Raw genomic sequence first — 19,546 nt, forward strand, 5'->3', positions numbered from 1 at the left:
AAGATTGCATTTAAAACATATTAATCAGTCTAGAAAATTGTCACATTTTTAAACTAAATAAAAAAATATTAAGTATAGAAGTATTATTAAAATACAAAAATCATATTCTACTAATTTATTGATTAAAGTTATATTAACATAGAAGGTTTGGGTTTAAATGCCACCTACTTAAAAATTATATTTTATTTTTGGAATATAATTCCCATATTTTAATAATATCTATATTACAAATCTGCAATTATGAAATTGCCAAATGTCTAATATTAAGTCTAATTATTATTCATTGGTTTTAGTTTCCTCTTCGGTGGATACATCCAGAGTGCTGACATCATTAACATCAATACCAGTATCATCATTAGTGTTAGAAAGCTCCTCCTGAAAAAAAAAAAAAAACAGATTTTTAAATATCAACATTAGAAAAAAAAAACTTATAAATAACACTAGGAGTTCATTAACACCTGAGCATAGGGCATTCATTTGTGTATCGTTTTGATAAATAGTCCTAACAATATTTTTCATATAAATCTGACTGGGTTGATTAAAAGTAAATAGATTTACTTGTAATCTTATTAAAAAGTATCTTATGAGTTAATACAGAATATGATGGATCTCTGTTAAATTTTATACAACTGCTTGCAGCCATTTAGTTGTGTCTGAATAACAAACATCCTTATAAGCTTTCCTAATTATAATATTATCTAGCAGAATTATATATACCTTGACTACTTCTATAAAGGAATTGGCTTCTTCTAACATTTGTTTGATTTGTTGGTTCTCTTTCTTTAATTCTGCAATTATTTTATGAAGCTTTTCATTTTCCTCCAAGGCTTCTTCTAAAGCAACTCTAAAACATAAAAACAAAATATTTTTATGGAACTAATGAACTATTTTGATAACAGCAGACTGATAACAGTTGATATCATAGTTATGATGAATAAATGATTGATTTCTTATACAGATTTTTAGCAACTTGGTTAGCTATACGAAATGTACAAAAAAAAATTTCATACCCTAAACCAATTTATAGGTTTTTTTTGCATTCAATTGGATTTTTATATAACATAAATTGGGCTCTTATTTCTACACTGAGCCTCTCATTTTAACCCAATGTACATATACTTAGTAACTTTACTTTCATGTTATTCTCAGAATCTTTTTTATCAATTTTAAGTTGCTAGCTACTTCATGTGAAAGACATTATTATTAAGTCACTTTATTACTATATACTAACCGTCGTTTCTCAGCCAAGATTTTCCAATATTTTTCTGATGCTTCAGGGTTTGTAAGATCTTCAATAGATATTTTATTCTCAAGATTAGCCTGAGTTTCCTTTGAAGACAAGTTCTTTCTTTTCGCTTCTATATCCCTGTAAAGTTAAAAATAAATTATTGGGTATGTAACATATTGAAATGCCGAATTACCGATCAGAAAAGGCCTTACACGACAGATTCTTGGCTAAGTTGATGCTTAAGATTTTTTGTTGGTCTACCCACTAGATTCTCACTGTCGATAGCCGTTTGTTGCAAGGTTTTAAGAGACTTCCTTGCACTCTTCGATGATTCCTAAAATATAATGAAAATAATTACACACTAATTTAATGTAAATAAGAACTATTAATATTAGTCACCATATTGAAACAAAACAATGTTATAACCTGTAAATCTTGAGTACTCATTGTTATTTTGTATACAGATGAAAACGAAAGAATACAATGAATGGCTGTCTAAGATAATAAAAACCTGTAAACAAATTATATTTTTTTTATATTACTATATTGATTATGAATAAAAAATATATAAAGTAAATTAATAACACAAACCACAACAAACCAAATGACAATAAAGCATTTAACAGTGTTGCTAACTTAAAGAATCTTTTTCGGGCTAAATTAGATTATAAATAAATTTCTGTTAGAAAAAAAAATACGAACATGTTTAAAATATCATCTACGTACACCAGGAACACACTTTTTAAGTAGTAGTATAAGGTGGAGTTTGGCTTGACGGAGCATATTATACGTTTGACAATGAAGCCGTTAATATAAAACATTATTAAAATAATTCTCTAACTTTAGTTTTGCCAGTTTTTCTAATGGATGATAATAAAATGATGCTTGCGCTAACAATATACGTTGGCGAGGTACTAGTGAAGGATGATAGGTGAGAATGGAAAGGCAGATCAGTTGGCCCATCATAATGAAAATATCTGGAATTCAGTAAGATGACCACGGGGAGCAGGGAGGACCACGTGAAGGTAAATAGCAATGGAACTGGTATAACGCATTATTAACAATCCCCCCCCCTCCGACCCGATCGCCAATGAAGATCTAAAAAAAATGGAAAGGTTAAAGAGGAGAAAAGCTTAATTAGCTCATATCGTTTAGGTTGGCAACATTGTTGATGACAACGGATAACCTATAAAATATTCCCGCCTTTTTGGTTTATATATTTTTTTTATAAGCAAATTTATAAACATGTCAACAAACCTATGTTCAAACAACTATGTTTCAATTATTATTATTTCAAACTTTTTAGGTCATATAAAAGTTTTAATGGTCCTTTCTCATTCAATAGGTATCTATTTACAAGCAAAATTTAATAATTGTATATATATTTGTAATAATATATTAGTAAAAAATATTTTAAATATTTCCGCAATTATTTATTATTGTTGTGACTGCTTTTTTCTCTTTTGTTCCCTGAAAGAGATACTATCCTTAAGAGGATTATTATAAAATAACGATTTTCAAGCTTAGCTTACACGCATAGAGTTGTATAACAAATTTATATAAATTTATATATTATTACTGTTTAATCTATGGTTCTGTTTTTGATTTGTATTTAAAAACCGTAAGTAACGTGTAAGTAGCTAGCCTCCTATGAATTGACAAAATAGCAACTGATATATATATTTTATCCTCTTTTTACTAATTATATTTGCATGAGAAGAAACGAGACAACCATATAATTTACAGTATTTATTGTATCATTCCTTCTATGTAATTCCTTGTTTCTAGGTTTATGCTATTACTACTACTGTCAGATTGTTTTAATAATGACATATGACATTGTGTTAATCATGACATGATTCCAGACAAATTATCTTTTTTGTGTTAATCAGCCTGTTCCAAACGGAACAAACGTACTAAAAAAAAAAAAAAAAGTAATCTCATGTCAGTATACTAATTTCAATGTAGGACTTTAGGTGATTGCAATACGTTTATTAAATATCTGCAACTTAAAAATTAACTTTTTTTTTAGTTTTTACTCAACTTTGTAATAAAATTATGTTCTCCAATTGTGTAAATAAGATATAATGACGTGAAAGTGGTTCATCTAAAACAGATTCATTTTGCTAACACTTTCTCTTTCTTAATTTCGTTTATAAATTTACCTTCCTATCTTATCTGAAAACACTTATCTAGTACTTTAATAAATCAGAAACTTTGAAAGACAATACAATGGATACTTTAAGGTAATAATTGTGTTTTAAACGCTTTTTTCCTTTTAATAATTACCTGTTAAATGTACCTGATCTATATTTACTGATTTTTAATAATTAGATACCTACTACGAGTTGGTTGTATGTATTATCAATGTCAAGGTTATTTTAGTTTCTTCCGATCGATGGTTATTTATTCATGTTTAGTTGACATGATTTTATGGTCTACTGTGTTCTGTAAAGTACTTATTAATAAAATCAAGTTTTATGCATGGTCTCCATTGCAATATACTAGGTAGGCATAATTGAGATTATTTATGCAAATATATCCATAGCATTAGTGGTGTAGTGGTGTTATGTACACTGCTTCACTTTTCAATGGTTGTAGGTTTGATCTTCACACAATACAAATATTTGTTGATAAGTATGTCTGTTTGTATTGATGTGGATGTTTTCTGTGTATAGAATGTGTATATATGTACTAAAAAATATCTAGATATTTTTATCAGTTGTCTAGTATCCATAGAACAAGATTTACTTAGTTTGGGACTACATGATACTATGTAGTATGTGCAGTGATATTTATTTATTTATATTCAACATAACAAGCTTCAGTTATAGTCTCTATTGTTTGGACAATATTATCAAAATGGAACAGGTGTTTTGATTATAAAGAACTATAATTTTATTATCCTAAGTGATCAAGCAAAGCATAGCAAATACAAATGCTACTAAAAACTGGAAATAATGCACAATATGTTCATAATTCTCTTGTGAAATATTATTTAAATAAATGTTTCAGTCTGTAGTATATAAATTTATATATATTAGTTAAGGAAAATTATTATACAAGTAGGCAATACTTATAATATATATAGTGGATTTCATTTATTATTACCTATAGTGACATTAAATCTAAGTCCTTTGAATTTAAAGCATGCTTTAGTATAAAATTCATGTGGCTATAGTGACTTTGGATGTAACGCTGTGTTCGGGTGTAACGATTGTTTTTAATGAATCATTTGTAACAAATTTCTAAAAATCCCATGCAGATATTGCGACTGAAGTTGGCCGCCAAAAAGACACCAAGATTTCTTTCTTTCACAAACATTTCTAACTTTTTTTACATCTACACAGATGGTTAGCAATTATGGAGACCTTTATCTATTATAATGATGAAAATAGAGTGGTCCCTTAATCGTCGTTATACCTGAAATCCACTATATATATATATTATTAGGTATTATATAAAGTACTGTTTGTATGTCAAGTATGAAGATTTATCAGTGAAATGCCAAGTGTTATATTCACCATATGCATCAGTCAAAAAATGCCTATAACTACCCTGTTAGGAATACTATAATAATTACATAATACTCTTATTAAAATTTATAAGTTTTCTGGCATTTACATTGCTGTAACTTGACTAGTAATTATTAAACTTTAAATTATATAAAAAATAAATTTAGCACTCACATTTTATGTTGTTTCCAATAACTATCTTATCATAGTATTTATTAAATACTGATAAATAAGTTTCTATGAGATAGGTATGATGTATAACAAAAATTAATGTTTGCTAGATAGGTGAGGCTCCAACAAACTAGGTAGGTTACATAACTTATGGTGTAAATTATACCACTAATATTACAAATGTGAAAATTTGGTAACATATTTAGAACATAAATACACCATAATATCTAGAATTATTACACAGAATATGTTTTATTCTATTTCATATAAATAAAACAAGAAAAAAACTACTAGTTAATAAAATGTTTTGACAAATATGGTAACATAATCAATTATGTTTAATAATGTTTTAAAATAGTAATTACAATTTGTAGATATTACATTAATTGTTATAAATTTATATGTACACACTATGTTTCCATACAGATTCTATTTTGTGACCTGGAATGTGGCAACGAGGAACCCTGGTCAAGATCTCAATGCACTTTTGGATTTTCCATCACAATTTAATAAGAGTAAACCATTACCAGATTTCTATATAATTGGGTAAGCATAATAGTTAAAAATATTTTTTATTGACATAAAAGATGTTAACAAAAGCTTCAGATTACCCTATTAGAGATAGCAGTTGTAACCAGATTATATTTTAATGTTTGTCTCAAATATTAAGCAGAAGTTGGATATACAAAAAATAAATGTCTGCAAACTTTTCTACCTGTACTTAACACTTATTTGGTGTTTCTTATTGTTCTTGTGTTGAGGTGACTTGCAGGGTTTTTTAATTTGGTTTTTACTTTCACAATAGTCGTATTATCTTAAGAAATCCAAGCTATTTTGTATAAAGCACATTGTATAATAAACCAAGAAAGTAACTCGCCAATGTTTATAAAAAATTGTTTCAGCTTACAAGAAGTAAAGTCACAACCACAGAACATGGTTATGGACGCTTTGTTTAGTGACCCCTGGTCATCAACATTCAATAGAATATTGTGTCGTCAGGGCTTTGTTATTGCAAAGAGTACAAGACTACAGGGCATGCTTCTGCTAGTTTACACACAATTGAAACATGTCACACACCTCAGGGATATCGAAGCACAGTATACCAAAACTGGTTTAGGAGGAATGTGGGTAAGAAATATGTATCTCATGATTTTGCTGCTGTGCATTAGTATATATGTTATGTTAGGATTTAACATATCCATTTATCAAATTAAATAAAAATATGTTTAAAGGTGATGAAGCAATAAACATCCAAACATATTAATTTTACAAAAAAATATCATCTTCTATTTATGCGAGATTGAAACCAGTACTAGGGTTCTAATTTTTGACCCTCAGCCTTACCACATAGATTGTCCATGTACCTCTCAAAACAAATTTTTGGGGTAATGACACCTGTTTTTAATTGATTTAAAAACAAGGAAGTTCTCAATTTAACTGCATTTTTCATATGTTATGTAATATCTTCACAAATTGTGTATCAATTTTATGTAATTATTGTTGGACTTATAATAACAAAAATTGTATATTTTAATTTTTTTTAGGGAAATAAAGGCGCCGTTAGTGTTAGATTCAATATATATGGATGTTCAGTATGTCTGGTGAACTGCCACCTTACAGCCCATGAACACCTACTAGCGGATCGTATCAATGACTATAATACGATAATCAAACAACACATTTATCACGTCAGCGAAACTACAAATATATTGTATCATGAGTGAGTACCTTCGGCTGATTATAAAACATAAAGTTTTTGTATAAATGTCCGACCAATAGACATAAAGGACAGCATATATAAATTTTCGGTTTCTACGTATATTTTGTCCAACACCCACTTAAAGGAGTCTTTGTTTTAAATTTTAATAGATTATGTATATACAATAGATACCTAACTACTGATGTTTCATTTTATATTACTGTTTTCCATTTTTAGTATAGAAAAAAGAAATTATTTTACTTCACAGTTCTGTATAGGATTTGATTGTTTAATTTACTGTAGAGTACAAAGTTCAGTTTTGCCTTATTTTTGACTCAAGTCAAATTGGTTGATAAACGGTAATTAAAACGCGAATCATATTATTTTCAGCTACGTATTTTGGATTGGGGATCTGAATTTCCGTACAGACCACCCTGCCGGAAACAGTCCTTCATCGGAAGACATCGTAGCGTTACTGAAGAAGGTAGAAAAGGACAAATATACGTCATTATTGAAACACGACCAGTTGTTGGCTGTTAAGGATGCAGGGGATGCGTTTTCAGAATTCACTGAACCTGAAATCCAATTTCCACCTACTTACAAATTTACGATTGGCAGTGACGAATATGATTTGAAGTAAGTTGTTTTTATTACTATATTTTATGTATAGGAATATTTAGTTGACTCAGCAATCGTTGTTTTGCCCTCTAATGCCACCTATCGAGTCCCTTTTTTCTTAACGGAAATCGTAATTGTCCTATCAATTTTCCCTGATGAAATTTCTGAATATTTAAGATATAACAGTTGAATTGCTAATTTATAATATGTTTAATCAATTTCTCAAATGCGATTCAATTTTAATATTAGTGTGTTACAATCTTGTACGTATAGCATAAGAATAAATATCCTGGATAGAATTTAATTCAATAACAATAACTGTTTTTGATCGCTGAGTTCTTACGACTAAGTCGCGTCCTATTAAGACTGGCAAGCGACTAGTAACTCTTAAAAGCACCTTTAAAATGTCTGTTAAATATAAATAAATTTTTGTAAACCATATCAGTATAATTGCTGTGTGGTCCCGGCATAGAATAGGCTACCTCTTTCTTTCTAGTGGGTGTCGTTAGAATTGGCTAAGGGAGGGCGAGGGATGGGCAGCAGCGGCGTTCTTAAAACATCTCTAAATTGTAACTGCGGTTGCCGGGGGGAAAGGGATTGTTAGTAATGAAGACTAAGAATCCCATTGCTAGTAATATACCCAACCAGATCGACCTCCTTGCAGTTCCCCCTGGAAACTATCGTGGTTAATTCCTGATGAATTCATCATGATGGGCTAACTGACTTGTTTTCATTCTCATCTATCACCCTTCATTGGTGCTCCGCCAGCGTATCCCGATAGCGCAGGCGGGGTTACTATACCATTTTCATCCATAAAAAAAAAAACTGCGGTTGCCAACCCGCCTGCCAAGCGTGGCAACTACTGGCAAAACCACCCAAGGGGAAGGCTTATGTTCAGCAGTGGACAGTTAAAGGCTGATATGATAATGAAGAAAAGTACATTTTGGCGATATTGTTGTCGTATTCACAAAGAAAAGTAGGTATATGTGTGTCAGATATAGATGTCTGATTGTCCCTGTTTTGTATTTATGATAAATAAATATAAGTATATTAAATGAAGCTATATATAGTAACTTTCATAATTCCCTAACAAATTGCTTGGCAATTATTAATTACCATAAAAATTCCTTTTTAGATGTATAATAGGTAGATAATTTTTTTTCTATCCACAAGTGCTGACGATGTTTGTTTTTAATATAAATATTAACCGTAATATATTATGAATATAGATAGATATTTTATTTTTAATTTTTAGGAGGAAACCTTCATGGACGGATAGGATATTATACAAAGTGATAGCCAATAACTATGAGAATATAACACTGAGGGCAGACCTGATATCGTACAACCATATACCGCATTATACTGTAAGCGACCACAAACCAGTGGTAGCGCAATTTAATATTAAGGTCAGTATCACTGTATGTCTTATCAAGGCTACTCTACTTATACACTGATTGTAAAAACTAGTGTTGATTAAATGCATGCTTTACCTTGTAGCTATACATTTCTTTTAATAATTACATCTATTGTAGTATAGTAATTAAATTAATAATTGCCGTATGATTAACAGCCTGCTTTCTATCATTATTATGATTTGAATAGGAAATAATGGTATTAATTAAAAAAGGAGCAATGTTGATTTTCTGCATGAAAATGGTGAAATTGATAATACTATATAATTTTTGTATTACACTTTAATAGTACTTTTAGCAGATTCAGAAAACGTTGTTTTGATCCATTTCAGTCATTTATCCGGATAAAAACTTTCTCTCGAGTACAAGCATAAAATGTACGTTGACAACTTTCTTTTTTATTTTTAGTCCAAATTCCAAAAGGAGGAGTTCTAAATTCGTCGATAATTTTTCTCGTTTTGTCTAATATACATACAAAAAGGAATTAAACGCCATCTGATATGCTATATTTTCGCTGATTCTATACAATGATTGTACTTGCAATCGTTACGGTTTGCTTCTACTAACTCCTTGGTCCCTTATTAAATTTTATCACAAATTTTATAAATTAATACTAGTTCCGTTCTTTTTAATAGCTATTGTGAAAATTTGTAGTCATGATTTGATAAAAAGATTTCTTAAATAACTAATTCGTCAATACGTTACTAATATTATAAATGCGAAAATATTTACTCATAAATATACAATGACTTTGTTCAATATTTTGCACCTCTGTCCTTGTATAATAGTTTGCAGACATATAATAATAGTAATACGTATAAATCATAATAATAGATGTAGGCTAAATTACGTAATTGAATATTTCACGTGGGCGAGTCTGTTCATAGACTTATTATCAGTCTTATCGGGCGCACCGTATGTTATTACACCGTTACTAAATAAGTTTTTTGTTTTGGTTATTTAACTTGTAGGATTTTTATATTAACTTTAAATTTTGGGGAACAAAAACATAGTATCTAAAAATGTTTCTATATCTTAAAAAAACTTTTTAAAGATTATATAAAATAGATAAGTAAATTTATAAACAGGTACCATAAATGTTTCAACTCCTATAATATTACGTACCTAAATGTCGATCAATCTATTTGAGGAATCTTAGGAAACTAGGAGCGAGAAGGTCGGTCGCTTTCGACCCTTTGGAACAATAGAAGAACGTACCAGTTTAGAATTACTATGTATAATATATAACCATGTACAACTACGTATTGTATATTATAATGAAATTTTAGGTCAGTCGCTAACTTTATAACAACCCTTATATATTTTTAGATGGTATAGATATATCGTATTTAAAATTATTAAACTACATGGTTTAATAAACAGAAATATAGTATTTAATTATATGTAACAGAACTTTTCTGAAGTACTTTATTATTTAAAATACAAATACGAGTTCGTGTGTACACTGTATGTTCAGATTAGATATAGACGAGTTTCTATAAATACTTATCATTTCTTAGTTTTCGATATCTACAACGAGCTAGGGCTATACCTGTAAAATGGACAAATTTGAACATGTTTATTTATACGTTTATTAATAACATGTTATCACTTTAGTGCTCTGTCATTATGACCATTATACTTTATGTAGTTCAGACAATACTTAAGGTTATCAGTAATATCACTGTATACATTGTGTACTTACTCGGTCACTTTAAATTACTCTAGCTTGGGTAAAAGTTAAAGACAACACGACATAATAATATAAAGCAATTTACAGCGAAGCATTATCTATTGAGATATTTTTTTTTTTATTAAAAGCTGCCTATATATATAAGATCAATTTTTTTCCATGAAGTTTTTAATGTCGGCCACTATCGAAACCATTTTTATAAATTTTTATAGCATTTCCTTTGTGATAATAAAATTAAGTTTTCATTTTCCTCTATAATTTTCGTTGTATTGGTCTGTTTCGATTTTAAACAATAAACATATTGTGTAAACATAGATATATAATATCTTAAGTATATGGGTCAATTATTATTATCTCTTCTTTATCTTGGAAACATATTAATGTTGTGAATTGCAACACAAACCCAACATTGTTGTTTCATATGCTATATATCTTTTAAAAACCTTTATAAAATATATTGATATATAATTTACAGTATTTAGAATATTCTCAATGTGAGTCGTCATTTATAAACATTTCTCTTTGTCTAAATATCTCTTAAGAGCATGCTATAGTGATCGTATACCATCAGATAGGCTGTATCCTTCTTTGACATCTTCGTGGTATAGAAAAAGAATACAATTCTATAACTGAGAAGTAGATATTTTATAAAATCCTTCAGAGTGAACCCGATGGTAGTTGTTGTTGGAATAATTCTTTTTCCTGAGACATTGACATCAAATTTGACAAAATTAGCGAGATGCTCATTAAAATGGGACTAACACAATATACATAATTTTTTAATTTTGTTTTTTTTATACTACTGAGGTGGCAAACAAGCATACGGCCCACCTGATGGTAAGCGGTTACCGTAGCCTATGAACGCCTGCAATACCAGAGGTATTACGCGCGCGTTGCCGACCCTGAAGAAACCTCTTTACCCCCCTTTTGAAGAACCCCATGCTGTAGTCTCTCGGGAAAACCTCGGCAGGGAGCTCATTCCATAACCTGAGTGTTCGTGGGAGAAAGCATCTCTGAAACCGCGTTGTACGTGACCATTTAGGCTGTAAGGTATGAGGGTGAACTCCCTGTCGATGGCGAGCCGTACGATGATAGAAAGTGGCCGTAGGCATCATATTGAATAATTCCTCTGAGCACAATCCGTTGTATAAGCGGTAGAACACGCAGATTGAGGCAAAATCTCTCCTAAGACTTAAGGGTTCGATACCGCTTGCAAGCATGGGATCATCGACAATTCTCATAGCTCGTCGTTGCACTGAGTCGAAGGGTTCAAGCTGGTATCTAGGTGCTCCCGCCAATAAGTGACAGCAATTTTTAATCCAGTTAAATGACAGTAAATGTGAATAGAATTTAAAGATATATTTTTTTAATGAAAGGATTTATCTCTAATATCGTCTCATATTAAAATAAATACAAAAAATTATAATGTAGGTACTTCGGCATTTAAGTAGTATCATTATTGTAAAGGCTTCATGCATGTAGTGCACTTGTAAATTGACATTTTGGGCATGCATTAACTTTTTTTGCACGTGCACGGTAGATTCGTCAAGGCTTCACTTATTCAGCCCTAACCGAGTCGCCCAGAGCTGCCCGGTCTGCAATCAGAATGCGTTCAGCTGCCGTTATGCCTGCGGCCGACCTAACAGCAAACTCTGCACCTTTCGTCACTGTTATAGAAACTGATGGGCCGATATATGAGTCTGATTTTGCAGCTCAAGACAGAGCAATGGCTTCCAAGGTTTGTTACAGCTGCATGGTTTTTTACATCATCCATTAAGGCATGGTTATAACGTGTATGGTGATGGTATATTAGTATGTTTTTTTATAAATACATGTTAGAGCATCAGCTAACCCCAAAGTATAAATACATTTAAAGATTTATATATTATTTTTATAGTATAATAAATCACTCTTTATCACTAATGATTTATTTTATTATATTATTTTCAGTTATAATATGAAATTTTTTTATACAACTTTGAATGGCAAACAAGTTGACGGCCCACTTGATGGAAAGTGGTAACCGTTGCCTATAGACATGAGCAGTACCATGGACATAACAGAGTATACTGTTTCGCCCATGATACCCCCCATGCGTTGCCATTCCTGAGGACTCAGGTGTTATTCATCTGTACCCAGTAAATTCACGCCATATCCCATCCTTCAAACCGAAACACAGCCATGCAAACACAGCTGCTTCACGGTTGAAACACGAATGGGACAGAGGTACCCAATTAATCGACTTTTGTAAAAAGTCTCCCTCCGGTGATTGTGCGATATATTATAAGCATTTTCATGGTGTTATTATGTGCGGTAAACGAGTCCAATTTACTTTGTAATAGTTGTATAATCGCATTAATATTGTTACAGGCTTTCTCAAATTACACAGAGAAGACTGTGGAATTCGCGCCTATCAGTCGAATTTGGTATATAGGTGATGCTGACTTCAGGACTCAGTGTACGCTCTCACACGACGTAGAGATCAATCCTAATGACTGGATCGGCATTTATGATGTATGTAAATTGTAACTAGTATTTCTTTTTTTTTTTTATCGTGTTGTCTCGTTAACTCTATAGTTGGCCACCTCTTTATATTTCGTGAGTGTCGTAAGAGGCGATTAAAGGAATTTAATGTTCAAGGGATGGGCGACATAATCTTAAAATATCACCAGTTGCTAACTCACTTGCCAATAGTTGCTACGCTTGGCAAGGGGGTTGTTGCAACACCCTTCTTATGGGGAAGCCCTTAGCCCAACAGCGAATAGTTAACGGCTGATATAATAACAATAAAATATTTTTTATTACATAAATTGACCTCATGGTTTTTTTGAATAAATTATAATATCTATATCAATCCAGTCTATTGCAAGTGACAATTAGGAATTAGGTTAAAATTGGGAACAGGATCGTATTAGCAAGTTATATAAATATGCATACCATCATATTGAGAGTACCGAATATTCCGATTTTGATATTAATTCAATGTTATTTATGGTGCTTTAATTATAATAATAAATGGAAGCAAAATGTCACTGGTCTTCAATCAAAAAGTGCGAAAATTTCTCGATAGTGATCCTAGATACTTAGTGATTAATATATGTGCAAAAATTGTTTTCATATTCAGAGCCATTTTCCTTGGGGAAAGTTGTTCAGTCTTATATCATTACTAGATTTGGATTGCTATAAGCTGTATAACTAAAACGATATTATTCTTTCTCTTTCAAAAATAATTATAATAACCAATTTAAAATTATAATAACTATTTAATGACATTGGTTCTTACAATGTCTATGGTTATGTAAAATAGTTTTCTAATTTGTTTGAAAATGTATTTGAAATAAGATTATTCATATATATAATTGTGTTGTTATTTCAATACTGAAAGTTCAAAGTTTGAAATATATCATTCATTACTGTTATTTCCATTTTCACAGGCCGATTTTCAAAGTCTGGACGATTACAAAGTGTACGAGTATTTGGCTAAAGTGAGCCTGCCTCAAGGACCTATCACTGCCGGTCAACCTCGGACTATAACACTCAGCTTCCCGGTAGGCAGCGGAGTGCGGACACCTGGTTTTTACCGGTTTATATACTTTAGCCAGCCGAACAATGACGTGAGAAGTGTTTTGGGTAAGTTTTATTATTATTTGTATTATTGGGTAGAAGGTGCGGGTTTAAACTTCGCCTGCTAGGACGTAGGGATTGTTTATAGTGGGGATTAACGCCCTATTGCTGGCATTATATTATATCGACTCGACCTCCACGAGGTTTGACATTGAAAACCATCGTGGTTAATGCCTGGTGAATTCCTCACAGTAGGTAGACTGATCTGGCTTCATCTCCACTTATAATTCTTAATTGGTACTTCGTCAGTATAAACCAATAGTATAGGCGTGTTAACCAGTCTATTTTTATTCTTTAAAAAATCCTGATCACTTCAAACATTTCTTATTAACACAATAATAATAATTCAAATTAATACATTTCCATTTGTTTATTCCTACATAATTATTATTATAACATAATTGAAGGTTTTCTTTTGTCATAAAAGAAAACCGATTTAAATTGTGCCAACATTAGTACGGGATGGGATTTAAATAATTATCACGGATTCGTTATAAATCATTGTTTTATGAAGATTACTTACTTTAGCCCACTTATTTCATTGCCATATCACTCTTTGAACATATGAACTTTAATTCTATTTTTTTTTTTATTTATTCAACAGGTGTTTCAGAACCTTTTGAGGTTAGTTCCAAGGAGGACAGGTTAGTAACGATAGATCCCTGCGAACCATCGTCGAGTAGTTCGTCGCCCGGTCGACCCGCGGCCAACACGAGTACTGCAGATATATTTACTGACTTCACCGGTCTAGATGTAGCCAAGCTGTCGCGCCATTTCGCAAACGACTTGAGTATCGACTGACTAAAGACATACTTGCCTGGCTCACCGTCTAATGCTAGACGGAAGGACAATGGTGTTTAACTTGTATATATCATTAATTTATATTGTAAAATAAGTCTGTAATGAACCAAATTTAAAACAACCAATCAATCGGACCATGGACCAATCAGTGTGGACCTTGTTGAAGACCTTGGTCTTCGCAGTGATTTGTTTTTTTAGATTGTGTTTTTACAGATTCAGTGTATTAACCAAATTCTCTAATACTGTAAGATAAAGCTCTTTGTACGTACATATATATGTATACAAAAATTAAGTATTTAAAGTTGTTGATTTGCATATATTTGTAAAATAGTTTACTTAATTCCTAGTTACTTAAAACAAAATTCCTGGGATAGTAGTTCCTCTTTTAGTTTTTTTTTCGTTTTTTTTAGGGAACTGTAATAAAAACATAAATTTCCTACAAATCTATTTTAGAGTGTCTAGTCACTCTTTTAAATTGAGGAATTATCACGAAAGGTTAAGGCAAAACACTTCAATAGTTAAATTAAGTTAATAAGAGGTTTTATGACGTGGTTATGGTTTTACAGATACACAATGTACAAAAGTAGAAATTTAATCTTTGTGATTTAAGCATGTGAGTACAGATACGGGATCCTAAAATACAAATCAATCATTAGATTTAAGTTTTATTAATTCGATAAATATGCAATAATTATGGCAACAGTTCGTGTTGTATTTTATAGTTTTATAATCAGTATGAGTTTTAAATACACAATTGGGACTTAACGCGATGTAAAAGCTTTTACAGGTGAATAATACCCACATATCTGCTTTTTTATTGCCGCTGTTTCGACGTAGACGTTTACATCAGGTTAAGCCTTGATTGTGTATTTAAAATATGTGTAAACAACGTGAAAGTATAAAATTAACAGTATGAGTCTGTCACAAAAATATACAATATTAGCAAAGCTATTAGTGTTATAGAACATACTTGCTGTTAAAATATTGTCAAGTAACAAGTATGTAGCGTCAAACGCGTTTATTCATCTAACAATGTACCGTATGAATTACACATATACACCAAAGGGAGACTTTGTACAAAAGTCGTTTGCTTGGGCACCTCTGTCAGATTTGTGTTTCAACCGTGAAGCTGTTTTGTTTGCATGCTTGTGTTTCGGTTTGAAGGGTGGGATATGGCAGTAAATTTACGGGGTATAGAGGAATAAATTGCATGAATTAGTTTCACCGATAAGAGGAAACTCTTAAATGAAAAGAAAAGAAGAGGAATAACGCCTGAGTCCGTAGGAATGGCAACGCATTATCATGGGCGAAACAGTATACTCTGTAATGGCCATGGTACTGCTCATGTCTATAGTGCGACGGTTACCACTTTAAATCAGGTGGGCTGTCAGTTTATTTGCCGTTCTAAGTTGTATAAAAAAATAAATATATATCCAAATAGTTGTTACACCCAAGTTGACAGCGAATACCGTTTATATTTAAATACACCTTATAACATTTAGTAAATTAGAAATTTATTTAGAAATGAATATTCTGGTCATAACATAATTGAGTGCTCATATATAATGTTATTTTTATATCATATTTATATAATGAAAATACAGATTTACTTATGTAATATATATGTACCTTACCTGCTTATAATTATATTGCATTAACGTGAAGGAAGCAAGTTGGATGTACATACAGGAACGAATTTTCTAATGACATATCTAAAGTATTAACTATTGTAGGATTCATATTACTTATGTTGAAATTCTAACTAAAAGTTATTGACGTGGAATAACTAATTGATTAATTAATTTAAATAACTAAATATTGACCAAGATAAGGTATGGTACAAAAGGCGGGCTTAATGCTAGTAGCATTCTCTACTAGTCAACCTTTGCGATGAACAATGAATCACGAACGCGGTACTTCATTATAGGGATAGGTAAAGAAATAATAAAAATCGAGAATTTGTTTTTGCAAAATAATAGCAATCAAATCACTGATCTACCTAAAAAGTGGGGACCATTGCATACAGAAATTAACGCTACCATGAGAGATGCTAAGAACGTTGCAGTGTAAAGGGTTATCATAATGGCTATACTATGCAGTAACTCAGTGATGAGATGGAACAATCTTGCCCCAAGACCATAGATAGTCTAAATCTTAAATTCTTTATCGTACATTACGGGAATAAATTAGATATATCCATGAAAGTACCAAGAAAGTGGATTTATGGTTAGCAGATATTTTCCAGTCGCGTTTGATCTTGACAGTATGTTTTATACGTGCATTCAATAGTAAAAACTATTCTTTTATGTACAGTAAGCATAGCAAGCAGTATCTCGATATGTTAACTGAATTTAAAAAGAAGAAGTTCCCAATTCGGCTTTATTATGTTCATTATCTCATAATTCCATATGCAAGGATCTTTTCTATTTTATATTCTATGTAGTTTATATATATATATATATATATATATATATATATATATATATATATATATATATATATATATATATATATATAAAATACTTTCAATAATATAATGTAACAGACAAATAATTTTTACTCAATATAAATGGACATTAATCAAATATTTACTCGCGCATGTAGTTATTATTTGACTTTTAATGAGTAAATAAATGGTGCCATCTAAAAATAAAAGCGTACGCAGAGCAAGACAAAAAAAGATTTCCGACCTTTCTCACACTTTCGTGTTTTACATATAATGGTGTCTCGTTTTAACTATCGCTGTCATTACATGTTATATCTATTAGGACCGCTGATACCACGACCCTTAGTCTATGGGTATATAAAATGATAGTATTATGTCTTTAATAAGTAATATAAATTAGACGGTTATCATTATTTTATTTAATTTAAAGTAGATTTATAAAGTCTACAAAATGGAAGTGATTTTGTCAAATTTAAAATAAATTAATGAAATGAACATAATATTGAACAAATAACAATTTAAAACATCTACAGACTTTTTTTTAATTAGTTAAAATAGAATGGTAACCATGGCGAGGTACCAGTGAGAGGATGAATGCAGGTTAGTTAACCCATCGTGACGAATTCAACAAGAATTTACTTTGATGGTTTGCTGGGGTAACCGTGTGGAGGTTAACCTGATAGAGTAGGTATATTGTTAGCAATAGGATTTATATACATATACGTATTACTCGTGAACACGTTTACGTATACTTTGCTCGGCAATAACTTTGACATTCATACGTTAAATGTCAAGTAAAAGTGAACAGGGCAAGGTGTAAAAGTGTTGCGTACATCGGAACATTTTACGTAGACTATGAAAATTTGTTACCTAAATATACTTCGATACATTTACGTAACGAGTTATCATATTCGAAGTATTCCGAAATGTGCTGCAACTACATACTTACTGTATATTTATTTTAACATTTCTTGTATTTATTTATAATGTGATAACTGTATGTATATGTTATTGTTAATAAAGACGATATTATGACCATTTTTGAAACAAATACTATTAATCAGAATAGAAATTTTACTAATTCTTTTTCTAATATTCGAACATGTATATATTATTTTATTATATAAATATATGTTTTATTAGGGGTAGTAAAACTTTATTTGCAAACACAGACGTCAGATCTCCAGCTAGGAAGTCTCCAGTCGGGTAAAAGCTTAGAAAGCCAAAAGGAGTTCACATTTAGTTCTTGGGTATTTATCATGGGTATCATATATAAAATACAGTAAATATAATTTTTAGCAAAATAGCTAGATCGGATCCTGTATGTATTAATTAAATTGCATGGTAGGTACGGAATTATTTTTCCCGGCTCTCTGTTATTGCGTACAAATTTGTTAGATTTAAATATATGGAATGTTTCACTTGTATTAACAATTTAGAAATTAATATTATCCTCAATTCAGTAAAATAAGTTGCATTAAAATTATTTATCCATAGACTATGACATTTTGGCTTGTAAACGGTAATGGACCAATTTGCGAACAATACGAGTACATCACTTTTGCTTACGTAGTTAGCGACGTACGATATTTTTTTTTTTATTAATACACTTGCAATGGTTGGCGTTATACATCATTGAAATGAACTTTAATATCTGTAGTTAAGGAAAAAAAAAAACTACGAAGTGGGAAACCATTTTCTTATCTTTATTAGGGATTACATTATCGTTAAACATTCCAAATATTTTGAGTTATGATTAATGATTCTGTTTTGTACCGTTTTATTCTTGAAGTTCAATTGAACTGTACCACTATTAATCATTGCAAGTAGATGTAAAAGTAATAATTTACTATGTAAATAAAACTAAGAACTTTGAGTGATTACATTAGTACAATGTTTAATTTTATATTTTTATAGAGCAATTAGTTGTTTACAGTTAAAAGTTACGTGTAATTTTGGAGGACTGATTAAAAGCCCCACCTTAAAAAAACATATACGAAGCAAACTTACTAGAATGTAAATGAAGAGCTTGCCACTTAGAAAAAAAAATATATATATTATAAGTATTTACATGTTTATTATAGCCACTGCTAAAGTCCACACTGGCGATTTGGGGTTGCTAGTATTAAAAAATATGTTTATGTTATATGCTCATTATAACTTTATCAGTCATATAGAATATCGTTATTTATTACTTCAAATAAGTTTTAACTAGTTTCCAGCAGGCGGCTTAGGACAGTGGTACAAGTATGGTATGGTAAAGTTCAGAATATTAAATATTTCTTAATTTTTATGCCGTTGCTTTTAAGGGACTTTTGGTGAGTTGGTGTAGTCAT

The 19,546-nt window shown here is 30.7% G+C and overlaps 2 protein-coding genes across 3 annotated transcripts; one reads left to right on the forward strand and one right to left on the reverse strand.

Moving 5' to 3' along the window:
- Nucleotides 1–100: 100 nt before the first annotated feature.
- On the reverse strand, nucleotides 101–1,880 carry LOC113520621 (geminin). Its single transcript, XM_026906008.3, has 6 exons — nucleotides 1,820–1,880; nucleotides 1,655–1,739; nucleotides 1,441–1,562; nucleotides 1,232–1,366; nucleotides 718–844; nucleotides 101–375 (listed from the first exon to the last, which is right to left on the reverse strand). The coding sequence occupies exons 2-6, from the start codon at nucleotides 1,673–1,675 to the stop codon at nucleotides 277–279; spliced, it is 504 nt and encodes a 167-aa protein (XP_026761809.1). The 5' UTR covers nucleotides 1,676–1,739; nucleotides 1,820–1,880; the 3' UTR covers nucleotides 101–276.
- A 1,294-nt stretch (nucleotides 1,881–3,174) lies between these two features.
- On the forward strand, nucleotides 3,175–17,214 carry LOC113520524 (inositol polyphosphate 5-phosphatase K-like). 2 transcript variants are annotated; one of them, XM_026905878.3, is made up of 10 exons: nucleotides 3,176–3,474; nucleotides 5,341–5,460; nucleotides 5,817–6,042; nucleotides 6,459–6,634; nucleotides 7,004–7,249; nucleotides 8,487–8,640; nucleotides 11,880–12,077; nucleotides 12,710–12,853; nucleotides 13,774–13,969; nucleotides 14,568–17,214. In XM_026905878.3, the coding sequence occupies exons 1-10, from the start codon at nucleotides 3,461–3,463 to the stop codon at nucleotides 14,762–14,764; spliced, it is 1,671 nt and encodes a 556-aa protein (XP_026761679.2). In that variant the 5' UTR covers nucleotides 3,176–3,460; the 3' UTR covers nucleotides 14,765–17,214. The 2 variants fall into 2 exon arrangements, with proteins under 2 accessions (XP_026761680.2, XP_026761679.2); XM_026905879.3 differs by lacking the exon at nucleotides 11,880–12,077 and having other exon boundaries at nucleotides 3,175–3,474.
- The last annotated feature ends 2,332 nt before the right edge of the window (nucleotides 17,215–19,546 follow it).

This window comes from Galleria mellonella, unplaced genomic scaffold, assembly GCF_026898425.1.
Source record: "Galleria mellonella isolate WM207_F2 unplaced genomic scaffold, CSIRO_AGI_GalMel_v1 utg1432, whole genome shotgun sequence".
NCBI lineage: Eukaryota > Metazoa > Arthropoda > Insecta > Lepidoptera > Pyralidae > Galleria > Galleria mellonella.

Coding starts and splice junctions, on each gene's coding strand:
- LOC113520621 (XM_026906008.3), bottom strand. CDS start 1,675: ATGAGTACTCAAGATTTACAG. Junction 1,563..1,654: donor TGAGTACTCAAGATTTACAG/GTTATAACATTG, acceptor ATTATATTTTAG/GAATCATCGAAGAGTGCAAG. Junction 1,367..1,440: donor CTTAGCCAAGAATCTGTCGT/GTAAGGCCTTTT, acceptor TTAACTTTACAG/GGATATAGAAGCGAAAAGAA.
- LOC113520524 (XM_026905878.3), top strand. Junction 7,250..8,486: donor AGTGACGAATATGATTTGAA/GTAAGTTGTTTT, acceptor TTTAATTTTTAG/GAGGAAACCTTCATGGACGG. Junction 12,854..13,773: donor ACTGGATCGGCATTTATGAT/GTATGTAAATTG, acceptor CCATTTTCACAG/GCCGATTTTCAAAGTCTGGA.